This window comes from Centropristis striata, chromosome 15 (assembly GCF_030273125.1).
Source record: "Centropristis striata isolate RG_2023a ecotype Rhode Island chromosome 15, C.striata_1.0, whole genome shotgun sequence".
In the NCBI taxonomy this organism is placed as follows: domain Eukaryota; kingdom Metazoa; phylum Chordata; class Actinopteri; order Perciformes; family Serranidae; genus Centropristis; species Centropristis striata.
Window position 1 is genome coordinate 10,730,441 of NC_081531.1, and position 12,983 is coordinate 10,743,423.

The following is a 12,983-nucleotide window of genomic DNA, read 5'->3' on the forward strand; positions in this document are numbered from 1 at the left end:
ATATATAAAAGCCAGGGTGAAAAAGCATAATGAGGCAGATGGAAAAAAGACACGTTAAAAATTGCTGTTAAAAAAGGATTTGCTTCGTAAGTAGTAAAAGAGTAAAGCAGAATATGAGATAAGAGATAATTGCCTACATCTGTGTGTGTGTGTGTGTGTGTGTGTGTGTGTGTGTCAGAGAGAGAGAGAGAGAGAGAGAGAGAGGGCTAGGGAGAGAGATCACATTTTTGAACAGCTTCCAGAGAGCTCTCAGTTCCTCCGAACGGAAATGAGGTCTCAGAGGATGTTCACTACTAATACGACTCGCACTGCACTCACCACATGACCAGCTCTCAATGTAAAGTTGAGCCTCACTAAATCCATAAACCCTCAGCAATGACCGAGGTAATGATTCGGGAAAAAATAGGGATTATTGAGATACACTGGTTCATCCAAATATGACAAACATTATGTCATGTACAGTCCAACTATGTGCTGTATAATCACGAGGTATTTCCTTCCTCTATATCACATTCACTTAAACACATCATCCGAAATATTTTCATGATTGGACGACCATAGTGGGTTGAAGGAATGTTATTCACTGCATAGGATTATGTAACAGTAAAAAGTCAAGTTTCAAATACTTTAACAACCCCAGAGATTTGGAACATCTGTACAGCTTGACAAGATGTCGCGTGAGTAGAAAACAGCTCTGGTCATAAGACATTTCATGTCATGAGAAATGCATCTCATGCAATCTGAATCAGAGCTGGTGGTGTAGCATGACCACCAGTTACTCTGTCCTCCACCTTGCCAATTCACTTTGGGTTTGTCTACTCAACATTGTTGGGATTTGAAGTGCCTTGATGACCTGAGGTTAAAAGGGGCCAACACCAAAGACTGGCCAAGTTTCATATATTAATGTTTGGAACAGTTTATTGACCAGGATCCTGATTACAGAAACCTCCTAAGTCTAAAATCCTATCTTATTTCAGTTAAGAATGACATTTAATATGTTGGATATTACAGAAACATTCCTCCCAAAAGTATCTAATTGTATTCAAAATAACAAGCAAAAATGGCGGCTGTTTGTAGGTTTGTATGGCAATAACAAAGACGACATTCAAAATCCTCATTGAGTTTGAGAGGTTAGCTTAACTTACTTTCGGGTTTAAGAACCCATTCCTGTGGCGCCCTATTATGTCTTGGCAATTTTAAGTAGCCTGTTTCGTTTTCATTCTAACCAAAGATACACAAAGTTTCGTGTTCATTCTAATCTTACATACAGGCATGACAAGACAAGTGCCGATTGACGAATCAAATTTATGGTTATAGTCAGAGTTTCGGTAACGCTTTATAATAAGGTCCTTAATAACCATTAATTAACAAGTAATAAGGCATTGTTCTCACTTTAGATCCGGTAGTTGCAAAAGGCATAGTTAACTTATAATAGATGAGCAATAAAGTATATTTTAATATCAATAAGCAAACAAAATTAGATTAATAAAGGCATGGCAAAGACATAATGGGTGGGTCATGGGTGTTTGTAATGCCATTATTAACACTTATATAAGCTTATAAACACACAATAATCTTAATAAGCATCTTGTAAGGACTTACAAGGGCCTTATTACTTGTTAATTAATGGTTATTACAAGGACCTTAATATAAAGCGTTACCAGAGTTTCTTAAGTTCCACTCTGCTGAGATTCATATTATATTTAACATGTTTTTCCCACATTAAAAGTTATGAAAAGACTGAGAAGGAGCTGTTAGGCTCCAACATGTATGGCTGAATAGACAGATACTGACACTAATACTGTGGATCGCTCTGCTTCTTTACTGGTCATCCTAAAAAAAGCAGCTGTGGTGGGCGGTGCCGAGAACAGATCAAGAATTTCTCACTGTGAGAGTAAGGGCAGAATCTCAAACTTTTCTTTACTTTTTAAGTGGGAAGGTAGGAGGTCTGAGATTGGACAGGACACAGCCATGAATTTAGGAAATATTTTCCTATCGTCGAAACTTAAGATAAGATAGGACAAGCAGTTAGGATGTTTCTGTAATGAGGTCCCTGGCCACAACTTAATAACACGTACCAGACAATCTATTACCTGCTAGTGGAGCCTCCCTTTACAAAGAACATCACAGTTAAATAGATCATCCTGTATTAAGCCATTGCAGATGTTTCTTGTACTCTGTGGGTCTGAGACAAAGGCCTCACAAATACACACATCTCTCTTACTCACACACATTTTACACAATGACGTTTCTACTATTTACAGACACTGAAGGATCGCAGACAGGCCACTTAGCAGCAGAGGAAATGTCCGCACAGGAAATTAAGGCTTTACCAGCCTTGCACAAATCCTGCTTATACAGACATAAATGAGTAAAGGAAGAATGCATTTACTAACAAAGTGTGTGGGTTGGTTTGCAGGCATGATGAAGTTAAGTTTGTAGATTTGAATTTGCTTTGCTTAAAGGCTTAAAGGCAGCTGTTTAGTAGGAGAGAAAGAACAATGCTCCGTCTCCAGATGGAGGAATGGAAAGAGACAGACAGAACTGGACTAATAATATGTCTTCTCCAAATGTGGAGTACATCCACTGAGGATCCTTGGGTTCTTACATAATGATGTCACCCTGTCATTTCCTGCTGGTTGTCCTTCCAGATAAAACAGAGGAGAGCAGAAGAGCAGAGCACGGCTGCTCCAAGTTCCAATAAATGTACTTTAATGCAGTAGTTCTCAACCTTTTTGAGTCGCGACCCCCAATCTAACATGCATGTTGTCCGCGACCCCCGCTCACTGAACACAATCTCACAGTTCAGATCATACAAACTCAGTTGATACGAGACATTTTGTACAAATGATGAAGCACAAAATGACCCAAAAAAGAAACAAAATGACCAAAAAAGACATAAGTTGAACACAAAATGATAAAGAAAAGACACAAAATGACAAAAAAAGACACAAAATGTCTAAAAAAAGACACAAAATGACCAAAAAAGACATTAAATGACCAAAGGAATAAAACACTTTAACACAGAGCTGACTTGGCGACCCCCAGAAATCATTTCGCGACCCCAATTGGGGTCTGGACCCCAAGGTTGAGAATAGCTGCCTTAATGGATAGTCTGACGCCTGGCCAAACAGGAGCGGCCCTGTTTACCAGCTCACTGTGTCAGAGTAAATAGGACTTAGACTATGCTGTGTCTTAGTTTGGTATCGGTAAACCCACATCTGGTCTGGATTGGTTGTTGTCGTCAACCTAAAAATGCATAGATGCACAAAAGGATATTCTGACACATGAACAGGCAGCAACACACACACTCTGAGACTCACTCGGCTCAGTCATGACATCATGTTTGGCATTCAGTAAGTCTTAGTTATGTCCTGTTCTGGCCTGGATTTGGACAGCAGCAGAAAACAGGGCCGTGTGCAGAGGAAATAAGCAACAATGGAATGAGGGGAGGGGACAGTCACAGATCACAAACATGTTGACAGAAGCTGGCACAAAGGGAACTGGACGAGGATGAATGGTGTGCAAGGTTGAAAAAAAATCTTGGAGTCACATAAATCAAGCATGAATGGGTGAAAGAGAGGATGAAAAACAGACAGAAAGACAACTGGAAGGAGAGAGAGGGAGAGAATGAGGTAGGAAGGAGAGTGAGAAGTACCACAGTGGAATTAAGCAGCAGCTGGATGATGGCAGCTGTTTGTACATGCCAGACAGACAAGTGTAAGAAACAAGGTGATGAATGACAAAGAATGGGAGAAAGTGAGCATGGGATTAAAAAAGAGTGGAGGAGAAAAAGAGTTTATGCTTCCACTTCCTGTCACAGCTCCCCCTGTCTTCATCATGTCCTCCATCGCATCATCAGGTTACGGGACATTTTATTTTGTTGTTTTTCTGCCTTTTTTACCCCTAAAAACTAAAAGTAAAATATTTTAAAAAAGTAAGATTTCCATTTCTGTTTTGATTATAAAGTAGAAGTACAGTCATGGAAAAAAATCATTAGACTACCCTTGTTTTCTTCAATTTATTGTTCATTTTAATGCCTGGCAAAACTAAAGGTACATTTGTTTGGACAAATATAATGATAACAACAAAAATAGCTCAAAATAGTTTAATTTAAGAGCTGATATGGAGCCATTTTCCATGGTTTTATTGAAAATGATTTTGGTTATTATTAAGAAAACCATGGAAAATGGCTAGATATCAGCTCTTAAATTAGATTATTATAAGCTATTTTTGTTGTTATCATTATATTTGTCCAAACAAATGTACCTTTAGTTGTACCAGGCATTAAAATGAACAAGAAATTGAAGAAAAGGGGTGGTCTAATAATTTTTCCATGACTGTAGGTGCTGGATAAATACTGTGAAAGTATCAAAACGCCCAATTCACAGAGAAACTCACAAGAACCATATTCAGAAACTGTGTGTTTAAAGTTGAGATGAAATGAAAAAAATATATATATTACTGTTTTAGATCACACCCCTGGTCAGATTCTGTACTTATTTAACAATATATGCTCAAATAAATACATTTATCCAACCATATTTCCTTTCCGTAAAAAAATATGAATAACGCTCATGTAAGCTATTGACAACCATTTCCACTGTTAAAATCACAACAAATCTACACTTTTTAACAACACAAAGTTAGCTAAGGCAAAGACCTGAAAAGGCTGACCAATCAGAGCAGACGTTTTTGAGGATGAGCTCTTAAAGAGACAGGCACTAAAGAAAAACAGTTTTAGACTGAGGGTGAATACTGGAAAATCCAGACAGATAGTATGAGAAAAATAATGTGTTTTTTTTAACATTAGAGCTTATAAACTTGTTCTAGTAGAAACCCCAAATACAAGTTTAAACCTGAAAATGGCCACAATATGTCCCCTTTAAATTAGATTGAGCAAATTTAATTTTGTTTAATTTTCTAACTAAAAATGATCCTAAAGCCTCATGACAAATTAATTGAAAACTCCATCCTGATCATTCTCACTATCAATGGAGTTATCTGTTCAAACTTTTGCTTCAGTGTTTCTTTAATAAACACGTGTATCTATTTTTAGAGCTTTGTTCTCTGTCTGTTGATTTTAAACAGCGTGTTGACCTTATAAAGTTCGATATGAGTAATGAGGTGAATTGGATTTAAAGGTCGGGGTTGTTTGACAGGATGTTCTAATGAGACCTTAACATGACATGATTTTTTTTTCAATCCTCCTCTATCCGTGAGCATACAATTAATGCATATGTCTCTGGATATGAATATTGTTGACACTGATATACAGTCATGGAAAAAATTATTATAGCACCCTTGTTTTCTTCAATTTCTTGTTCATTTTAATGCCTGGTACAACTAAAGGTACATTTGTTTGGACAAATATAATGATATCAAGCCATTTTCCATGGTTTTCTCAATAATTATTTTGGTTATTATCAAGAAAACTATGGAAAATGTCTAGATATCAGCTCTTAAATTAAATTCTTATGAGATATTTTTGTTGTTATCATTATATTTGTCCAAACAAAAAAAACTTAAGTTGTAGCAGGCATTAAAATGAACAAGAAATTGAAGAAAACAAAGGTGCTATAATATTTTTTTCATGACTGTATAACTGTCAATGTATCTGCTTGTGATGTTTTCACATAATATTTAACATTTTCTATAACTTAAAATGTAGACATCCAGTATACCATTCGCATGTTTTTCCAAAAGTGATAGTGCTATGTTATGAATATGTTTACTGACCCCACAATTGTTCCTATTCTATTTCAATGCATTTATTTCAGTGATCTAATCATTTTCTATTTGTGCTTTAGGCTGCTGAGTACAATGTCTTTGAAGGCATGGAGCTTCGTGGGGCCCCACAAGTGGTGATCTGCCAGGGGAAGATTGTTCTGGAAGATGGGAACCTGCATGTCACCTCCGGCGTGGGTCGCTTCATTCCCTGCTCTCCCTATCCTGACTTTGCCTACAAGCGTGTTAAAGCAAGGAAGCAGGTAAACATGGTTATACTCTTGTCAAGCCTATTAAAAAAATCTATAATGATAAAAAAAATGTTTACTGTTCATTTTATTTTTTAAGAGCAAACTGCTCATGCATCTTAGTGTTACAACGTCTTCTCTTTAATTTATTTGTTATTATTTATTAGTCTATATATATATATTTGTCATGCTTTACTTTTAAATTATTTATAATTATTTATTTTTAATTATTTTCATATTTTTATCTGGCTTTATTCATTTTTATTATTATTATTATTATTATTATTATTATTATTATTATTATTTACTTTTCTTTTTATTTCATCTTACCTTACTTTATTTTTATTTATTTTATTTAATTAATTTCTAACCTGCCACCAGTGTTTCCTCACTGCTCGACGTTGAGATGGCACTTCCTCAGTTATGTTTTTACGTTTTATCCCCCCCCCCCCCCCCTTTTTTTTTTTTTAATGTGAAGCACTTTGTGTTACATTTCTTTTGTATGAATAAATAAAGTTGGAGTTATTGATTGAAAAACCTAAAAGGGAACATTAAAAATAAACCATCAAAGATGAAATGCAACTAATCTCTCCCACAAAATGACACACATGAGGCAGTTAGAGAAAATTGGGGGGGGGGGGGGAACAAGGGTAGCTGGTAGGTAGGAGTCAAGATGTCATGGATTGTATGTGAGGAAGTATGGGAGTGTGGGTTGAAGGTTGAAACAGACGTTCCAGTGGTGGAGAGCGTAGAGGGCGGGGAGGTTGGAGGCAGTGAAGTGGGATGTGGGGGAGATATAGTAAGTCTGACATCAGCCTCCAAGGTTCAGCCACAGGGCGCTGGCTGCACTTTTACACTGGAGTGCAAAATGTTCATGCAGTGAGGGTGGTCGAGCCTTTGTCATCATGGTTTTTAAAAAGGATACAGTGAGTTAAGGTCTGGATAACTTTCCAGAGAGACCTACCACATACAGTAAAAACGGTTACTAAAGTCTAATGTTAAAATAAATTACAAGTTTACAGTTAACTGTAGTTTCGAAAAATGATCTGATTCTTAACGCTATTGAGGGAAGTTGCCTTTTCAACAGGAAAAGCTATTAAAGAGTTTCCTTTAATAGGAATGCAATAATATCAAAAGTTATGCATTTGTGTCCAAACCACCAATCAGCATCAAGCAAGGTCAAAGAAGGGCAGTAGTGAAGAAAATGGGATGGTTGCCGATTGGTTAGTTATCCAGTGGTAGAGTTTGATCGACTGACGGTTCATTCAATCATCTGCCAAGTAATAATAATAATAATAATACAATATTAATCCGCACCATTGTGTGATAGGCCTACATTCTCGTAATAGTTATAGTATTAGTAATAATAACAATGCATTCTTTTCATAAAGCACTTTTCTAGACACTCAAAGACGCTTAACAGAGAATAATGAAAAAAATAAAATAGAAAAAGTCAGTGGTTGTAGGTGGATTTGAAGAGGTATTTTTAAGTATTTAAGTATCCAGTTGTATTGTGTCCTTAAGCACCTTAAATCCCTTTCTCTCGCTGAATCCCTCTCTTACAGTATCTCACGCCACTAGAACAGAACACTTTTTATTGCTGTTTCGGACACTGCGACCTCTAACTGGAGCCTTTCTGTGTTCTCAAGCTACATTTCGAAAATTAAGTGTTTTCCACGGTTAAACTCTGTGAGTCACGCTGGATATGAATTTTGGCTCAAGACCTGAAACATACACTCAAAGACGCTTAACAGAGAATAAAGAAAAAAGAAAAAGTCGGTGGATTTGAAGAGGTATTTAAGTATCCAGTGGTATTGTGTCACAAGCTATCTGATGCATCAGGTTAGCTTGTGCCCATCCTCACGGAGATATACTGTATTTTTCCAGACTAATATACTATAAATAATGGCAGAAAAAGATTTGGTATGTCCCAATAGAAAAGTACGTCAAGTACCGCATGCCAAAAATACCAGGATGTCCTCCTGCATGTGGTACATTTTGCAGCATACAAGCATTTACGACTATTCTGACCTACAATCTGTAAATGAGGGTCAAAGGTCAAGGTGCCATGTGAGATGTGTTAGTTTGTCCCAATTATATTGATACTGCATGCAACAACACATACTTTGTAAGGGTGGCTATAGTATAGTATATATTTAAAGTAAAAAGAAAAGTAAAAAACTCTAAACAGCTCTATTAGCTGTACCTCGTTAGAAAAACAGGAGTTAGGAATATAAAAGCATATTCCTATCTCCTTCAAATTGAGAGTTAACTCCATTTTACCATTTGATTTCTAACAATTTAAACTCAAAGCAGACCCTGCCATCTACTCTCTAGCCTTTTTATCTTATGGGCCAAAAATCTCATTGTTCAACAATTTCCTAATTTGCAGCTGGCTGGTGATGAGAACATGGAGCTGTGGTAACAGTGTGCTGTTTATCTTGGTAGCAGTCACTGTTATGCTTTCTTCGTTCACAGATGTCTCTTTTTAACTCTTCACAGAGCTTCCAAGATTTCTGTGAGTCACGCCACTGAAAGACAGACAGACAAACAATGGCTTGTTCACTACCTGCACAAAGTTTCAACTTGCTTTGAAAACATACAAATACTGTATTCTATGCGTTTCCTGTTGTAGTCTGTTAAAGGGTTTGCTCACTTGTATTTGTATGTCTGTGTTTGTTTGTGTGTGGATGCATAAATCTGGAACTGGTTCTCAGCAAGGAAAAGGCTCTCTGAAAAATGCATATATAATTCAGACACAAACAGTTACACAAACAACAATATAATGCAAAACAGACGTGCACTTGGTTACATTAAAGGGACAGTTTGGATTTTTTTGAAGTAGGATTGTGTGAGGTACTTATCCATCACAACCCCAGTTTGGAGAAACAGGCAGCAGAACTGACACAGAAGCTGATCAATGTACTGCTGTGGATGGAGGCAGCAGCAAAAACTTCTTGTAGCCATCTTTAAAAAAAACCCATGTGTGGGGAAAAATCTGCTTTATTTGCTATATTTATAATATTTTCACCACTTTACCTTGCCGTCAGAAGCTGTTCTATGTCGTCTTCACCGACACCACTTAAGCTGCATTCTACCAAAAATTCCAACAATGGGCGCTGGCGGCGGCTGCAGAAGCATTTCGCTCCATTCATTTCATTACAAATTGAGAAAATTTCTCACTTGATTTATTACGTCAGAATTGTTTTTAGACAACACTATAGGCAGCACTATAGTCTCAATCACTAGTAAAAATTATTTGTCAAGACAATTTGATGTTAATAGTGTAAATAATGGCCCTGTTTAGAAGAAAATAGAAGATAAAGAATCGTATGATTTGGGGCGTGGCTACCTTTGATTGACAGGTCACTAACAAGGCTGTCATCAGAATAGAAGAAAAGCAATGCGTATCCACGACACTGTGTCAATAAAGTTAACATCTTGTGGTAACGTTGAACTCGATGCCTCAAACGGGCCACAAACCAACGGGTGACGTCACGGTCACTACGTCCATTATTTATATACAGACTATGATTTAGCTGCTGCTACTGTCTTCAGTAGTACATTCCTCAGCTTCTGTGCTGGAATCTGATTCTGGCAACTATAGATACCTGATACAACCCCACTTGAATAAATCAAAACTATCCCTTTAAATCTTTTGTGATAGTAAAAACCATAGTGTCTCTCTGTGTTCTTACCCAGCACTACTTCTATATTTGTCTCCTCTCCTCACCACCTCTCTGTCTCTGCTCTTATTGTTGATCCTGTAGCTGGCGGTCCTGAGGGCAGTACCCAGGGGAATGTACGACGGCCCGGTGTCTGAATTCTCCATGTCCCGTGGTGGCACCCCCTCTGCTTCGGCACGCACCTCTCCAACCAAACAGCCTGTCAGAAACCTGCACCAGTCTGCATTTAGTCTAGCAGGTAACCCTGCACCATGCGGTGAGCCCAGCTCCTTTATACAATCCCACCCCTCGTCACCCAGTTCTCCTTTTCATCTCTTTATGGTCTGTATTGATTTATACTGTATGTCGAAGCATCAAAAGGGCAAGCATGTGCACCAACTGATTCAACATCATGCATCCCTTTCATCTCAACTCAACTACAACTTCATGCTGTGAAGGACAACAGTCAAGCTTGTTGATGCTCTGAATGATGCATTCACATCTCATAGCGATAAGCCTGAAGCCTGTTGAGCATTCTAATAATCTCACATTACCCTGTTTCATACTTCACGATGTGCAAAGTATGGCATGCATTTGTGTGCAGTATATCACGCTTCTTTCTAAAAGACTTTATACGGTGCTTATATGGCAATCTGTCTGTTAATGCATGTCATTAAGTCAAAAGCCACTTTTAGCTCCTTTGAGATTAAATGAGCCACAGTGCACAGCGTTACGTTTAAGGATCCAGTGTCTGGGATTTAGGGGGATCTGTGGTGAAATTGTATATAATAATCATAATTGTGTTTCCATAAGAGTATTCATCACCTGTATTTAGAATTAACCCTTTTTATTAGGGCTAAAAAATGAATCAGAGTTTCATCAAAATTGCCATATGGACTAGTACAGATCCTTGCAAACAAAACCACACAATTATATTTTGATGTATTTTTCAAAGAAGATGAGAATTATGCTGCAAATGATGATTCCCTCCAATATTGTAAATCATATTGCAATTGCAAATTACAATTGAAATAATTGGAATTTGAATTGTTTTCAAAATCGTTCAGCCATATTCTGTATCATACAGAGCGGGTAATCTTCCACTGAGTCTGCCATGTTGCACCACCATGTTTCTACCACTTGGCAACCTCTGGGCCTGAAGAGGGGCGATTGTGCCTTTAACCTCCATTCTTACTAATGGCCAGCGAAGGTTGGAGGTTCTCATTGAAAATGGTGGGATCAGCAAAGGGGTAATCAGTTGGAGGCAATCTGCAACCTCACCACTAAATAACACACACTGGTCCTTAGTTTCTTAGTTGACTAACCGGTCTTCTTGGTCTAAGTCAACTAAGAATTCTTTTAGTCATCTAGTCATTTTTAATGCTTTATTCATGCTAAATGACTAATCGAAATTGAAAGTAAATGAGCACATCCCTAGATCTAAAGTGGTTGTTTTGCATGACTCTTTCTTTAGAATTTTTACAGAGCTGTCGTTTAAAAAAAAATTGATTATTTGACTAAATCATGTGGCTGTTAGTTGACTAAGAATTTCTTTAGTTAAGTACAGCCCTGCTTTAATTTTATATACCAATATGTTGTGTTTTTTACAACATTGATCCAAATGAAAACCATACAAACTGGACTATATTTTAGCTTCTTTTAGATAAATAATAATAATAATAATTTACCAGTACTCCGTTCCTTGGTTTTTTTCTGTACTGTGCAAATTGCACTAAGTGAATCATGGCTTCTATTATTCTGCATTTGCATGAAACATGAATGTTGCAATACTTAACACATTAGTGTAATCTTCCTAACTCAGATCAGTCTGTCTCTTTAATGATGCATCTCTTTTAGAAAAACAAAACACTTTAAATCCCTTTCTCTCTCTGAAACCCTCTCTTACAGTATCTCACGCCACTAGAACAGAACACTTTTTATTGCTGTTTAGGACACTGCGACCTCTAACTGGAGCCTTTTTGTGTTCTCAAGCTACATTTCGAAAATTAAGTGTTTTCCACGGTTAAACTCTGTGAGTCACGCTGGATATGAATTTTGGCTCAAGACCTGAAACATACAGTGTACAAGGTCTCAGTACAGGCATCTGGACATGGTCTATTAAGCAAGCCTATCTAATGTGAGAGATCACAACACTATGTGTTCTCATTCAACATCTGTTCCATTATGCAGAGCTGCTGACTGACAGTCTGATTGTGGCCATATGTATGAAAGGTCAGCATTGGATTAGCTTTGATTTAGAAAAACAAGAAATGTGAGAAATCGCTTTTGTCAGGCTACCAAACAGTGAAACTGTACACATGGTAAAATCCCAAACCAGATAGTCAGTATTTCCACTGTATCACAATCACAGATTTTATCTCCTCTGACAGACATAATGTGTCTATGTAAATCAATGAGAGCAACCCGTTGACTTGGACAGAACACAGCTGAATGCACCATGATAATGTCTGCCTTTGTGAATGCATGTAGTATTATTAATAATGCATTTTCAAAGTCGACAGAATGTTGTTTAGCCGTTGGCTTTAGTGAGCGACCTGTCTTTACAAGCATAGTTTACAGTATGTGTGATACCTCATCGATGAAGAAAGCCGGTGACCTCCGCTGGAAAGAATTTCCACATTTGAGTACATGAATTAAGAGGGGAGTAAGGCTGCTCCCGGTTTTCCCAGGCTCTGTAATGTGTGTTTTCTTGTATGTGTGCATACATATGTGTGCGTACTCTCAGAATGAGTCAATCTATTTTAGTTTTACCAGAGCCACCACCTGCAGAGTTGATTTACTTTTCTGGAATGAGATGGGAAGGTTTGTTTGCTTGGTTACAGTGTATCATAGTCTGACATCATTCTACTTTCCATTTATATTCTCGCTGGTAATTTGTTACAGCAGACGTCCTGGCTCATCCTTTGGAAACTCCATGCTTTATGTCAAACTGGAGCTTCTTTTGTTAATGTTTCAGCAGCACTCATACAAGACACGGTCTGCTGAAACTTCAATTCTCCTGTCATCTCAGCGACACTTTGCATACATCATAAGCAATAATAATGCATCTTAAAAACCTCTAATGCCTGGAAAGTAATAATGTGAGTGTATTACAATAACTATTGGTGTGCTGTGACGGCATAAAAGCTATTCTGTGTAGACTAAGTCTGAAAGGATTGACAGATGAGACAAATTCCGGTTTTAAGAGTGGTGAAAACATAAAGGGATTGTTCTGATTGTGGGGTTGTATGAGACACTTATTCAAAGTCAGTGTATTATTTACAGTGGATGGTGTGGCAAAAGCAGTTTTAGCCACCAAAAAAAATCTATATAATTTGAAGTG

The 12,983-nt window shown here is 37.5% G+C and overlaps 1 protein-coding gene across 2 annotated transcripts in view; it reads left to right on the forward strand.

Annotated features, from left to right (window-relative positions):
* dpysl3 (dihydropyrimidinase like 3) overlaps positions 1–12,983 on the forward strand; it is a 48,723-nt gene that overhangs the window by 32,942 nt on the left and 2,798 nt on the right. Inside the window, exons 12-13 of one of the 2 annotated variants that reach the window (XM_059351324.1) lie at positions 5,811–5,990; positions 9,746–9,917. In XM_059351324.1, the coding sequence (XP_059207307.1) occupies positions 5,811–5,990; positions 9,746–9,917 (352 nt within the window). The remainder of the gene's footprint in view (positions 1–5,810; positions 5,991–9,745; positions 9,918–12,983) is intronic. The other variant, XM_059351325.1, reaches the window with a different exon arrangement.